The sequence below is a fragment of the Sinocyclocheilus grahami genome, unplaced genomic scaffold (genome assembly GCF_001515645.1).
Source record: "Sinocyclocheilus grahami isolate Dianchi unplaced genomic scaffold, SAMN03320097.WGS_v1.1 scaffold244.1, whole genome shotgun sequence".
NCBI lineage: Eukaryota > Metazoa > Chordata > Actinopteri > Cypriniformes > Cyprinidae > Sinocyclocheilus > Sinocyclocheilus grahami.
Genome location: NW_015505423.1, coordinates 57,645 through 73,083, shown reverse-complemented (window position 1 = coordinate 73,083; position 15,439 = coordinate 57,645). Strand labels below are relative to the sequence as shown.

Below are 15,439 nucleotides of genomic sequence, written 5' to 3'. Positions count from 1 at the left end.
CATATATTGCGGAAAACGAGAGCATCAGTGTGGAGATGATGTTGTTTACAGCGAAACTGAAACCAAGCCGTTCACACAGAATGCATATTTATCACATTTTCTAGAGGGATATCTATCAGCGTTGCACTCGCGTCTCGCTGAGAGCGGCATGTTTAGAAAGCCATTTTAATGCAAAGTTCAACTTAATGCAAGTTCAACTTTTAAAAAACATGTCTAAAGACGTTATGGCGTTTTTTCTCCATCCTACTGTATCTCATGTTTTTAAATGAAGAAAGTGGCCTACTCTTTGTGACTGGTTTTCAGTCCTTTGTATTAAACTATACATACATGCATGGTGCTGTTTTTTTCTAATTAAGTAGCTTTATTAATTATATATGGTTTATAAACATTATTTTAAACATTATGCACTTTTTTCAAAGATAGTCGTGTTATTTTATTACGCTTTGAAGAAACGTGCATAATATTTTGCTCGATGCGCCCTCTTGTGGCCTCAGGAGAGAAGCCAAAAGCTTTTTTCCCCTAACTGGAAATGTAAATGCCTTTTAAATTTGAATATAATTTGAATTTTGATAATATTTAAGTAGAAAATTCGATTTTAGTTTTTCAGTCATTTTGAAAGCCCTAGCCTTTACTGTCACCTTTGCATCAATTTAATGCATACTTTCTGAATAAAAGTAAATTAAAAGTAAAATGTGTTAGCTCCAAACTTTTGAATGGTTAAATATCTGACATTGTAACTGAATGGTTTTATGTAGGTGAATAATTAACTTATTCATTGGTTTATTCCTCATTTTATCACTTTATCGCATTATTTGACCTTTTTTGTCTTTTTTTGTCACTGTATTATAACAGCATAAATGTTTAAAAGGAAATTAGGGTGACAGTTTTAGTTTAGTGTGTGTGTGTGTGAACTATTATTAATGTTTTTTGTTAATTGAAATAAAGCTGAAATAAAATAATAAATATTACATGAAAAAACTTAAAAAAAATTGAAATGTTGCTTTGGAAACTAACTGAAATAAAATAAGTTTAAGGTAAATTAAAAAAAAATACTAAAACTGAAATAAAAATAAATAATGATAAATAGAAATATTAAAAAATCTAATAAAAACTGATAAAAGCACATCATGAAATTACTGAAACTTGAACTAAAATGAAAACTGAAAATATAAAAAGAAAAGTTAATTTAAAATAATAAATAATAGTATATAAATAATACTAAAATAACTATTATTTCTTTGATTATTTTATATTTATAAACCGAGTGATCAAACAACAGTATTATTTCTTACAGAAAGCCTAAAGAAGATTTGAAAGCATACCCAGCATACCTAAATATTAAAAAACAAGCAAACAAACAAACAAACAAAAAAAAACAGCTCCTCGCCAACAATACTGAATGCCGTCAGTGGGCCGTCTGGAGGGGTGACTCAGTTCGGTTTTCATATATACTGTACGTCGCCTTGAAAACGTCTAGTGGGGTTTGCATTTTAGAGCACTGGTTCAGCTCGCGAAGCAGTCTTATCTGTGCACTGAAATATCACCAGTTTTGCTTTATCTTCTAGTATTTATAATGAGATGTAGAATGGGAATAGATTACTAACTCATGACCTTCTTATAGCATTGCATTATAACAGGTTTAAAAGCAGATGACTCAATGCATTAAAGCTTTCAAAAGATCAAGACCCAAGCTTCAAATAACAAGCCATTTATTTTTTGCATGCAAGCCATTTAGTAATCTGTACTGCACACTTTAAGGCAAATATAGTTAAAGGGATGAACAACAGTAGTTATTTGTTAATATTCACGGCATTCCAACCCAAATGACTTTCTTTCTTAAAGAAAATCACTTTCAGCATAATGAAAAATATATATATATTTTTCCAAATCTCTTCATTTAATCAGTTGATCCAGTTCACAAAACTGGTCTGAATGACTCGTTCAAAAATTTATCTGATTCTCACTGACTCAGTGATTCAGGTTATTAAGAGCCCACAAAGCTACTGTATGACTTTAGATGATCGTATACTTTTTATATTTCCACTATTCCTTATTTAATCTCATTATATTAGCCTCATTGTTCATTTCTCAGATCCTGACACCACAACATTGTACAAAAATACACCTTTTTTTGTTTCATGAAAGAAAGAAAATCATGCACGTTTCGATTATGCTTTCTGAGGTGAACTGTTACTTTAAACTGTCTTCCAAGGCTGCTGAGCCTCAAAGGCAAGGCTGCTGAAAGATCATGTCAAAGGGAGCATTGTAGCAGTCTCTGTATGAAGTCGCACTTTTGCAAAGCTTCTTTTCTAATGAGCGCTATGGTTCTACTGGCATTTAATGGACAAAAAGTGGATCAAACAGACTGAGAGGAGACTGGCAGATGGCAAGTGGTGGGAGGCACATTATCCGAGATGGATCAGAATAAACAGAATGGGAGAAGCCAAGCTTGTAGCATGCATAGTGATAATGGGCTGAGATGAGTGACCATACTGTGAGGACAGCAGACCTGAGAATATATTTCTGATGTGCAGCAAAAGATAATTGAGCTTCACAAATTAGAAAGTGACTTTAAGAAAAGAGCTAGAGCAGTGAAAATTCCCATTTCCACCATCAGGGCAATAATTAAGAATTTCCAATCAACAGAAAATGTTACAAATCTGCCTGGAAGAGGACGTGTGTCTAAATCGTCTCTAATGCACGGTGAGGATGGGTTTCTTGGGTTTTCGAACACTCAAGATGGGTTTGGTGCACACAGGGATAAAAAGTACCCCATGCGTACAATGAAATATACTGCTGTAATTTTAATGTTGTGGGCCTATATTTCTGCTGGAGGTCCTGGACATCTTGTTTAGATGCATGGCATCTTTGATTCTACCAAATACCAACAGATAAAAAATCAAAAAGTGACTGACTCTGTTAGAAATCTTATAATGGGCCATGTTTGGATCTTCCAACCGGACAATAATCCAAAAACAAACCTTAAAAACAACACAAAAATGGGTCACTGGGCACAAAACCAAGATTCTGCTATGGCCATTCTAGTTCCCTGACCTGAACCCTACATGAATGCCCTAAATTATCATTCTGTTAAAAAATGCATAGTTTGCATATATCATTAAATGTGTATAAAAGTATGAAACTGAATTATGCTAAGATACTTTGTTTGAGCCATATTGCATCCATTAGTGGAAAAGGCAAACTCAAAATGCATTGCAACAAGCTCAGTAAAATAAATAAATCCAAGTTGTAAGTGATTTTGTACAGTTCTATTGATTTCAGATAAGCTAATGCGACACAACTCTTGAACATTTTGTCACAATTTAATTTAATTTAATTTCATCTTGTAAAATGGAAGTCTGTTTGCGTTATATATGAATAAATAATCTGTGGCCATAACCAGATAGAGATATAGAACCAGATATAGAAATTTAGATCCAAAATAAGAAGATGATTCAGATGAGTCAGGATAACTGAATGAATTTAAGTTTGTACAAAAAAGAAATAGGAATAAATGAATAAATTACATTTCAAAATATATTAAAATAGTGACTTTAATATGTAACATATGCTGCATTCTTCTGCATTCTGTTTATAATAAAATATTTTATTTTTATTAGGTTAAAAATGGCATTATTGATGCGTCTCATGTCTGTGAACACTGAACCCTATAGAAAATGAGTGTGGTGAACTGAAGAGGAGAAGCACCATCATGGAGCTGGGAATCTGAAGGGTCTGGAGAGATTCTGGATGAAGGAATTGTCTCTGATCTCTAACCTCATCAGGTATTATAGGAGAAAACTCAGAGCTGTTATTATGCCAAAATGGATGTTTCAAAAAGCATTGAATAAAAGGGTGCCGTTAATTGTGTCCAAAGTGTATTAGAGAAAAACATTTATGTCATAATGATATTTCCCCCCATTTTAAATTCTTATTCTCCAATGAAAGGTTAGATTTATGTGAATTTTTTAAATAAAAGATCAAAATGATTAACAATGCAGATTTATTTTCACAGCCTTCTTTGATCATATTTACCAAGGGTGCCAATAATTCTGACCACGACTGTATTATATCTAGCATTTGCTGCCTCCAAGCATTCAAATTTTTAATATTTAATGAAAAAGGCTTTATACTCCTAGACAATATTGAGGTTGCAAACGTTGCAAACAAAGAAACATTGCGTTTATAACAAAACACATTTTTGTGCAGTGTAGCTGCAGTATATATGTGGCCAATGCTCGCAGGCTATGTTTTATAATATTTGAGACAGGTCTGACTATAAGTTGCGACAAGACAAAAGTCAAATATTAGGTTCACCTACCTTCAGAGACTTTCAATCCAAAATGTTGTGAAATAGCAAAATAAATAAATAATAGATTAGAATTTTGAATCATATGCGTTTAAACGTTCAATGACAGTACAAACGTTCCACAGGAAAAACATGTGACAAAGTTCTGTGAGTTGCTTCGTCCGCCTACACAGAACAATTACTGCAGAGCTTTCAATGCACTCCTACCACCAGACCGCTCTAATAGTCATTGTTCAAAGGATTCTGGCACCTTCTACAGCCCTGGAAGGCGGAGGTGATATTAGAAGGAGTGAGAAAGATTTGAGGTTAAACATGAACGGAGCTGACTATGGCCCACGGCAGGGTGACTGCTGAAATCCTGTCATCTTCTACACTTACTACGCATGTGAAAGGGATAGTTCACCCAAAAATGAAAATTCTGTCATCATTTACTCACCCTCATGTCGTTGCAAACCTGTTTGACTTTCTTTCTTCTGCACAACACAAAAGAAGATATTTTGAAGGATGTTTGAACTGTTCTTGTCTATATGATGAAAGTCCAAAACAACACTTGATGCTATTGACTTCAGCTGTATGAACAAAAACAACCCCCAAAAGATAAATTTGTCTATTTTTGTGTTTGACAGAAGAAAGTTTTTTTTGGAACAACATGAGGGTAAGTAATGACAGAATATTCATTTTTGGGTGAACTATCCTTTTAAATGTACAGTATGTTCTAGTTTTGCTGGAGATCATTAAAAAGAGGTCTGTGAAATCATGAGCATTGATGTCCTAACGTGCATATAGTGTGAATAAAATTAATCTATAACTTCAGAAAATATTTATTAATTATTTTTAGACATTATTTTCTTTTTTATTGGAACACAAAAAGGAGAATTATTTTAAGAATTTATTTTGTAATATTTATTTGGTTTAACAACAGTTCATATTGGCTATCAATATCCAGCAAAGGCCTATAAATAAATAAATAAACCAAATAAACACCATTAAAGTATCAAAGTGGTTAATACACTTGGGTTCCACAAGAAAGCATATATATTTGACCCTGGACCACAAAACCAGTCGCTGGGGTATATTTGTAGCAATAGCCAAAAATACATTGTATGGGTCAAAATTATTGATTTTTCTTTTATGCCAAAAATCATTAGAATCAGAATCAGAATCAGAATGAGTTTTATTGCCAGGTATGTTTACACATACGAGGAATTTGTTTTCATGACAGAAGCTCCACAGTGTAACAGAATGACAGTGACAGAACAAAAAACACAGATAATAAAAAATAGAAAAATAGAACAAGTAAATAAGGAATAAAAATATACAAATCGACAATTGTATGTACAGGTATATAACAATAGACAGTTGTATGTACAGGTATATTATGTGCAAATTGAAATGTAGACTGAGTGTGTGTGTTAGATAAATAAGTGTATGAGTGAATAAATAGTGTGTGTTCCACAGTTATTGTCTGGTCTGGGCTTTACTTAATATTAGGATATTAAGTAAAGATCATGTTTCATGAAGATATTTTGTACATTTTCTACTGTAAGTATATTAAAACAAAATTTTGGATTAGTAATATGCATGGCTAAGAACTTCATTTGGACAACTTTAAAGGTGATTTTTTCAATATTTAGATTTTTTTGCACCCTCAGATTCCAGATTTTCAAATAGTTGTATCTCGGCCAAATATTGTCCTATCCTAACAAACATCCATACATTAATGGAAAGCTTATTTATTCAGCTTTCAGATGATGTATAAATCTCAATTTCGAAAAATTGCCCATTATGACTGGTTTTGTGGTCCAGGGTCACATATGTGCTAATATATATTATCTACCAAGACAACCAAAAATATTAAATAAATGTAAAAAAAAGTGCTTGTAGTGGTATTATCGAGGAATACTCACTTGCGAGAATGACCATGTCCATTCCCCAAAATATGCTCATGATCCAGCCCACCATGACAATGGCTGTGATGATCTGGATGAAGGCGGCTGCGATGTTCAGCCAGAAAACACAGCACATGTGCCTGTCGGGAAGGTCTGTCCTCGCTCCGCACAGAACCGTGAAGGCTGAGATGAACGTACCTGTCACAAAAATACAGTGAAATGCTGTCAACATGGGACGATGTGATCCTCTTCTGTGGTTAAAATGGTTAACACATGCAATATGACCTCGGTCTTCAGCTCAGCTTAAAACCGCATGCTGTAATGATATCATTCATCATGGTGTGAATTATATCGTACATTACAGTAAGATCAGAGACATAATTATGGCATAAAATATTAACAGAGGAGCTTGAATATAAATTAACATGGTGATTATAATAGCAGTCAGTGTCAGATTTGCCTGTAGCTTTTATTACATCTGGTCTGGGCTGAAATTAATGTTTGTACTGTGCTTAAAAGATTATCGTTGAATAACAACTTTCATTTTGGTCTGTCATCACACTTCTGATAACTTGCGATATTGCACAAGTCATATGGACTACAAATATGGTACTTTTTTTTGTCTTTTGTGTTTTTCAGACTATATTCATTATGAACTGTTGTTGTGTGAAAAATATCTCTATCAAGAATCTTTAACATTTCTAGAACATGAAGGTGAAGAATAACAGAATTTTAATTTTTGCTTGACGATGAACTTAAAATATAAATGTACCTTTTTATTATTATGTATTTATTATTATTATGTATTTACAAGTAAAAAAGGAAATTTAACAAGAAAAAATGTAGGGCAGGGACTGGTTTTAATTTTTAATTGACTGGAAGATTAAAACTGGGCTTTACACAGATGGATGGAGTCAGACTGAATGTGAGTTTGTGAAAAAATATCTATTTGGCTATTGGTTTGTTATGAATGACATCAGCTTTGGTTAAATATATTAAATATTTATACAATTTATATATATATATATATATATATATATATATACATACACACACACACACACATACATACATACATATACAACAATACATGCAACAATGAATCATTCACATAAGTCCAGCAAGAAATCTATTAAGAAACTATGATTTCATGTTCACTTTAAAGAGCAGTATGCTTTTAAATCTAGGAACAGAGCAATTCCAAGGAGACATTTTCAGTATTTAAGTATGTGTTATGCATTTCTGATCTTTCCACAGATCTGCAGGACTTGTTTGAAGAAGAGTCTCATTTGGGAACTTTAACCAACATGGTACTGTAACTCGCCAAGACAACTCTTGTCAGATACATTTTTTCTATCCCCTTCAATCCAGGGCAATTAGGTTATGAATAGCTTTCCATATTTGTAAGGCCGATAAGCATAAGTCACACTGAAGGAGTCTGAGCAAGCAGGCAGCACTATGCTGCCAAGTGCAGTTCAGCATCTCATTAGTGTTATCACAATAATAGATTCTAATGGGGAGGACAGCGGCTGAACATTAGCATATCCCACAAAACCGATGAGTCTCCTTATTATGAGAAATGCACTTTATTCACCCCGGATACAGCCTGTTCTTTAGTTAACAGTCTGCTGCTATGAAATGTTTGGCTGTTATTGAGAAGTCCTCGGAAAGAACTTAAGTTTATCTTTTGGAAGGGGCTTTCCAAGTAGAGGAGGGGGGGGGGGGATGTTTCACAGTGTTTTATTCCCACGGCCGATATACAAACAATACACTTACAGTACTGCTCCTAAAAGCAGACAGCTTACAATAAACACCAAGGAATTAAAGAACGAATGTAGGAAGTGGAAAAAGACATCCTTTTCTCAGTCCCTTGACTTGAGGAGGAGATATGCGTAAGCATTCTCATTCATCTAAAAGGCAGTTGCTTGACTGGCGCATGCAGCCATTGAAGTACAGGACATAACCTGCTTTCTGCCATCTTTGTTTCTTGGGATATTTTAATTATTCACCTGAGCCTGTGGCATGTGAATGATCACATTATATTAGAATTCTTTGCACCAGACACTGAAAAAATTCTGGCAAGTCTGTTAAGAGCTGTAACTACTACTATAAAATATTACTACTACTAATATTTTATAATATTTGAAATATAATAATTTAAATAAATATTTTTTTATATTGTTTACATTTAAAATGAGATTAAAATATGTAAAATAGATTTAAAATAAGTCTAGATGAAATAATACATCTAAAATTCTATTTTTTATTTCTGTTCATTTCCTAAGCTGAATTTTCAGAAGCCACAAACAAACAAATGAATAAATATAAGTATTACTTTTTTACCAAATCTTACTGACACCAAACTTTTGAATGGTAGTGTATACAGTATATAAACTGAAATTAAATTGAAATATGTTGAATACAAACTGAAACTGATAGACATACGGAGGGACGGACAGACAGACAAACAGATGACCAGACAAACGGACGGAAGGACAGACAGACGGTCAGACAGATCAACTGTGGACCAGGATGAAAGAACATAATTTATCAGAATGCAGTACATGTGTTATTTTCATCATTCTTTGAAATATTTTTCTTTTAAATTCCTCTTCCTGTCATTTAAATTCCAATTCAGCTTACTCTAGGGTTCACAAATTCACAATGAATCGAAAGGGAGTCAGTTCTTCTGTCCTGAATTTTGCTCTGCCACCCATCCGTTGCTATGCTTTCCGTCAGCATGTTTGAGTGAACACTGCTCAAGTGCCAAACCGAGCCTTGGGTGTCTGTAGCACCCTAATTAAAGTGAATGAGGCAAGGACCCCCACTCCACCATATTATCACACACACACACACACACACACACACACACACACACACACACTCGCACGACAAATCAACTGTATGATCTCACATCAGGCTGTCAACAATGCTTCTGCCTGTCAAACTGCATTAAGCACTGGATACCAAGGCAAATGTCTGCTTGCATATGCCACACATATAGTTTAGAGGCCACATCACACATCATAATGATTCAACAGAGACATGCACACATTCACACTCGTTTTCTCTATGAAGAAGGGATGCTTGAAGATAAGATGCAGTAGGGTGGTGAGGGGTCCTAGTCCCTACACATTAGGCTCACAATCACTATAATTTACCTCATCCTTCCTCACATGCGCCCCATTGCCAGTGTGGGAGGTTAATTATCCCGTTCAGTTCCTTTTCTTCTGAGAGAGACAAATGTTGCTAGAAGAGCGTGTGTGGAGGTTCTCAGGTGCCAATGTCATTTTCTAGCGCTCTAGGATGTTTTAAACATATGCACTGTAAGCACATTTGGTATAGTAGTCAACATTTCATCAAAACAATACCCGTTCTTGTCTTAGGACAACTTTGATTAACTTTTTTGATCCACTTCAGATGTTGACTACTGTAAATAGTTATGGTGACCCTTGTAGCTGCAAGGAATGAAAGTCAGTTTTCTTCTCTCCCATCATTCACCCTCTTCAGACTGGAAACTAGTGGATGCACCATTCAGTATTTTTCAGGAAGTCATTCACGAGACTCCTCACTTGTTGATTGCACACATTGATTGAGTTTCTTCGAGTCAGAAAGAATGATTCGTCAAACCATTGGATAAAACAGGAGAGACAAAGAACGACCTTAAGCCACAAAAGACACATTCTTCAATGGTTCTTCATGGAACCATTGATGCCAATAAAAACATTATTTTTAAGAGTGCACCACAAGCTTCAAGCATGTTAAACAATAGCTTATAGCTTCTGCTGAGGCTGGGTGATTTCAAATGAATTGTAGAATATAACTGACATCACTCCATAAGCCAACCTGAAAGGCTAATTTGCGACTTTGAATTTCTATTTTACAATAGCAGTTTTTGATTTATGAGTAAAATAAAGTCTATGGTTAATAATACTTTCACACAGGTTACTTTAGGACTAAATTCACAAAATTCTCCTTTGAGGTAAACTACTTTTAAAAACTGTGGGGTCAGTAAGAAATTAAGAAATTCTAAAAAGAAATGAATGCTCATATTCAGCAAGGACCCATTAAATTGATGAAAAGTGACAGTACAGACATTTATAATGTTACAAAAGATTTCTATTTCAAACAAATGCTGTTAATTTAACTTTATATTAATCAAAGAATGCTGGAAAAAATGTATCACCTTCTCCACAAAAATATTAAGCAGCACAACTGTTTTCAACATTGCTAATAATAAAAAATGTTTCTTTAAGCAGCAAATCAGCATAATAGAATGATTTCTGAAGGATCATGTGACACTGAAGACTGGAGTATATGCTGAAAATTCAGCTTTGCTATCAAAGGAATAAATTACATGTATTTAAATGCATTAAAATAAAAAACAGTTTTTTATTTTAATAATATTTTACGATATTACTGTTTTACTGTATTTTGATAAACAAGCCAGTAGCATATGCCTGCGTGTATTTTCTTGAGGGAATCCATGGCTCGAAAATGTTAATGAAAACAGGAATCAAGGAAACGTGAGTTTTTTTAAGCTAGTGGAACTATATGATAATGTCTTATTTTTTATTGTCTTATTTTTTTAAATGCATATGGAGAAAATCAAACACAGTGTACATACAGCACCTCTCTAACATTAAACATGCACGCTGTGTTTGGTCCTCAGTTGGCGACTAAATGCCTGAGAGCTTGATGTATAACAGAGTCATTTCGAAAGCGAGGTGAAGGATTAGCCTCAAGGTAGGCCTAGAAAACATGCACAGCGACCATTCCGGAAATTGAAAATTCCACAACAGCTCTGCAGCCTTAATTTATAACAGCTCAAGGATGAGAGCCAAGACAGCTTGCGAGGAGACGCAACAAAGCCAGTCTTACTGCCTGCAGCCATTGCAGTTTTCAGCCATTCTGTGAGGAGCTGATTACTCATCAGTCATTTACTGTCTGTTCAATCCTTTCCGAAGAGAGAGTCATTTGGGTTAACACTGTCTTTTATCAGGCTCACAGCCTTTAAAGGGACAATTTCACTTGGAGTGACTGAGCCTTGAGAAGATCAGAAATGATTAAAAAGCATGCCAGAACATTTTGTTATATGAAAAACCCCATAAGGGGAACAACTCGAGTCAAGTCAAGTCAAGTCACCTTTATTTATATAGCGCTTTTAACAATACAGATTGTGACAAAGCAACTGAACAGCATTAATTAGGAAAATAGTGTCAATAATGCAAAATGACAATAGTAAACACTATTTTTTCAGTTAAAGACAGTTCATCATTGAATTCAGTGATGTCAACATCCAGCTCAGTTTAAATAATATCTTTGCAATCATGTCAACGATAACGCTGGAAATGAAGTGTCCCCAACTAAGCAAGCCAGAGGCGACAGCGGCAAGGAACCAAAACTCCATCGGTGACAGAATGGAGAAAAAACCTTGGGAGAAACCAGGCTCAGAGTCATTTTCATTACCCCAAAAGTTAAACTTTGATATGAACTTGTGCTTTATTGCCAAATCTTACAATCAGTTTTTTCTGTTCAATTAGTTTATTGCTAATATAAACTGCAAATCTTATGTAATCTGAAGCAAGAGCATCAGTGTAATTTGTTATCGGGTGTCTCTGCAGATTGCCACAGTGCAGCTGTATTAAAATGAGACCAATAACAGTCTCTAAATGATGTTATCCCATTCATCTCATTTTATGAGTGAAGAGACCGACCGTCTGTATAAAATTTGAAGTTACAGTGCTCAGTGGTCTTCTATCTGCTGCCAAAAACATTGCACTGAAAGATATTTTTCTGCTCTCAAAGCAAACTATTGTCACAAAAACACCAACTGTGCCCTCATTCAAGTAATCATGTATAATATTGTACTGTTCAGTTACTGAACTGAATCTATCAGCTGCAATTTAATAAAGAAATGTCATATTTTGGTCTGAAATAGGGAGGATGGGTGGGGGGGGTGGGCGAGGATCTCATTTTATGAGTGAAGAGACCGACCGTCTGTATAAAATTTGAAGTTACAGTGCTCAGTGGTCTTCTATCTGCTGCCAAAAACATTGCACTGAAAGATATTTTTCTGCTCTCAAAGCAAACTATTGTCACAAAAACACCAACTGTGCCCTCATTCAAGTAATCATGTATAATATTGTACTGTTCAGTTACTGAACTGAATCTATCAGCTGCAATTTAATAAAGAAATGTCATATTTTGGTCTGAAATAGGGAGGATGGGTGGGGGGGGTGGGCGAGGTGGGCATATCAGCCTTATAAGGCATGTCCCCAGACCGCCTATAGTCTGATCACTGACTGTCTGATGCATATTTAACACAAAACTGTGAAGGTTTATTTTTCAGTCTGGCTGTTTTACACTATTTCAAATCTAACATTGTCCAAATATGCACATACTTCTCTACTATAATGCATGCAAACAGCAATATATCAAATAAGCAGTATATCCGCATATGCAGTATCATGATGACAGAGAACTTAACTAAGAGCCAGGCTGCTCAAATGAACACTACTGTTGAAAAGTGATCATAAAGCTGAATTTTCAGCTGTCATTATTTCAGTTTTCAGTGTCACATGATCCTTCAGAAAAACAAACTGGAAAACACAGTTTTTCCCCCAGAATTCTTTGAAGAATATTTTTTCCAAAAGAACAGCATTTATTTAAAATATATATAGTTTAGACATTATAAATGTCTTCATTGTCACCTTTTTTATCAATTTAATGTATACTTGCTGAATAAAAGCATTTTAAATGGAGTCAGTAAAAATCTTACTTACTTCCAAACATTTAAATAGCCATGTAAAATGTTGTAGGTAGCAAGAAAGTTGTTCCTTGTGATTAAATTAAACACTTGAAGCAATTCTACATGTCAGTTACAAAAAATTAAGGTCAAGGTGCAATGCTAAGCTAGTGAATGTAGTATATCTGGGAATATGAGTTCATACATGCATACCCATGGAACATACTTCATCAAAGGCTGAGAGGAAAGTTCTTCATTGAATTTCGTACATACTTGAAACTATTTGATTTCAGACTCATCTTAAATTTGCATTGCAAAGCTTTGAATATGTTAACACAATGAAAAGAGTAAAGTAAAAACACCAAATTAGAGCACCACTAAATTGTTGACCTCTGCAGTCAGTTTATTTTTAGCTTGAATCCACAAGAGCGTTAAGGTCGTATACAAGAGTCCTCTACCTGACAGTCACTGGCTCCTCTGCATGCCTGTTTTTTTCTCTGTAATTCCGTTTGCTTAACATATTATTCAAGGTCTAAAAAAGTAAAGCAATCTAAAACGATAACCATACTTAATTGTTTTGCCTGTTTAAGTGCACTTTGAAGGACCCCCTTGAAATGAATTCATTTGCTGTCTTATCTACCTCTCAATCTTAGCGGAGACAGGCAGGCAGGCTTCTGCTATCTGCTGTCATGGAAACTAGAAAAGCACCAGGGCTAGAGCGATAGGTTCAGTTCAAAGAGTGTTGGGATAGCATCGGCATGAGCAACACAAATCTCTCAAATTGCCCTGCTGAGAAAATAGTTTAAACCATCCTAAACTGATCTGCACCTATACCAGCTGGCCGACCAGCTAAACCAGTAGATGACCATGAACCAACTTAAGCTGGTTTATGCTGTTTTTCTCAGCAGGGTTATCACTAAAAAGACTTCTGTCAAATCTCTGGTTACTGTGATTTACTGTACATTCCTGGTTGGGTAAAAATGCGCGAGTGCACTTGCTAAATGAAGGCGGATTGTATAAAATGGACAAAAAAAAAGTTTATTAACCAGCTGCAGTTTTATTACATCACGTGCTGGCACAGATGCAGTATATTAATGCCATCAATAAGGTGCAGATTGGCCCTCAATTTGTGTTTCCAACAGTGTTTCCAACACACTTTTTCCCAGTGCACATCACACTCTCAAAGTTCAACAACAACTTATCCAAGTGACTGCTGCAGAACGCATGCGAGAGAGAGACGAGGCAGCGCAGATCGCGCGTCTTATAAGTGAGTGGGAATTTACCGAACGTGGCACTTGCGGGAGTTAACACTGTATGCAATACCCCGCAACCTCACACCAAATTTCAGGCCGTGTAGATAGGCAAGCATATATACAAATAGTTTAGTAAGCAGAAATCCAAAATTTACTTTAACATATCAAGTTAGAGGAAGATGCGATTGAATTGATGCTTGAAGAATGCACTTCCAGCAGCCATGATAAACAGTTGGCGGTTAAAGTTTTCTATGCACAATTTGATTTGACGAAAGTCACGAGACCTATTACTATCTCTCTATCCAATCATGATGATGGATAAAAAATAAAATTAAAATAAGCATGTAACGACCACAAACAGAGGAAAATAGCGGAGTAAAAGTACCGATACATCACTTAAAATGTACTCAAGTAAAAGTAAAAGTACACAATTTTTAAACTACTCAAAAAAGTACAATTACTGATAAAAACAACTTAATTACTGTAACGTGAGTATTTGTAATTCGTTACTTCACACCCCTGGAAATCACCAATACAAGCACACCCCTACCAAAAGATCATACCCCTGTCTTGATAGGTCCACCCCCAAATTCACAAACATGCTATGTACTTACTGGTGATTGGCTACAAGTGTGTTTTGGTGCTTGGTCCAATTCACTTTCAACAGTGTTTCTCAGAAATCACTGCACCTTTAATTGATTCTCAGCTGAGGAACCGATATCAATTTAATGTGACATGACAGATCGCTGTAGTGCCGCAGTTCAAGTGGCAGTGCAGTAGGGTTGTGCCGATAGACGATAGTCAGAGATATTGACGATAGCAGATGTCTTTGTCGATAGTCAAGATGATATTAGGCTCATTCTCCTCCTATAAATGTATTAAATTATTATTATTATTATTAGGCGGCCTATTATAATTCGGCTATTATTATCAAATTGCCCCGCTATTTAACTTCAGCACCGCATTTCACACTCGCGCAAATGAGCCTGTAGCCGGTGAAGGAGTCTCCAACCACAAACAGACGTACATCGTCTGCTGATATAAGGTATTTCATTGCATTTTTACAAGTAATCTGAATGGCCTATATATGTGCAATATTTTTAACCGAGCCCTCACTAACTGAGTTTAATGCCACAGTTATGTTAGAATGCATTTCATTCTTGTTTCTGTGGCGGCGCGTTGGGCTCAACTGTACTCCAAATATATGAACTTACCTGTTTTAAATACTTTTATATTTAAC

The 15,439-nt window shown here is 35.2% G+C and overlaps 1 protein-coding gene across 2 annotated transcripts in view; it reads right to left on the bottom strand.

Annotated features, from left to right (window-relative positions):
• LOC107598101 (protein stum homolog) overlaps positions 1-15,439 on the bottom strand; it is a 31,923-nt gene that overhangs the window by 4,668 nt on the left and 11,816 nt on the right. Inside the window, exons 2-3 of one of the 2 annotated variants that reach the window (XM_016289367.1) lie at positions 6,217-6,396; positions 4,322-4,330 (exon numbers count right to left, since the gene is read on the bottom strand). In XM_016289367.1, the coding sequence (XP_016144853.1) occupies positions 4,322-4,330; positions 6,217-6,396 (189 nt within the window). The remainder of the gene's footprint in view (positions 1-4,321; positions 4,331-6,216; positions 6,397-15,439) is intronic. The other variant, XM_016289368.1, reaches the window with a different exon arrangement.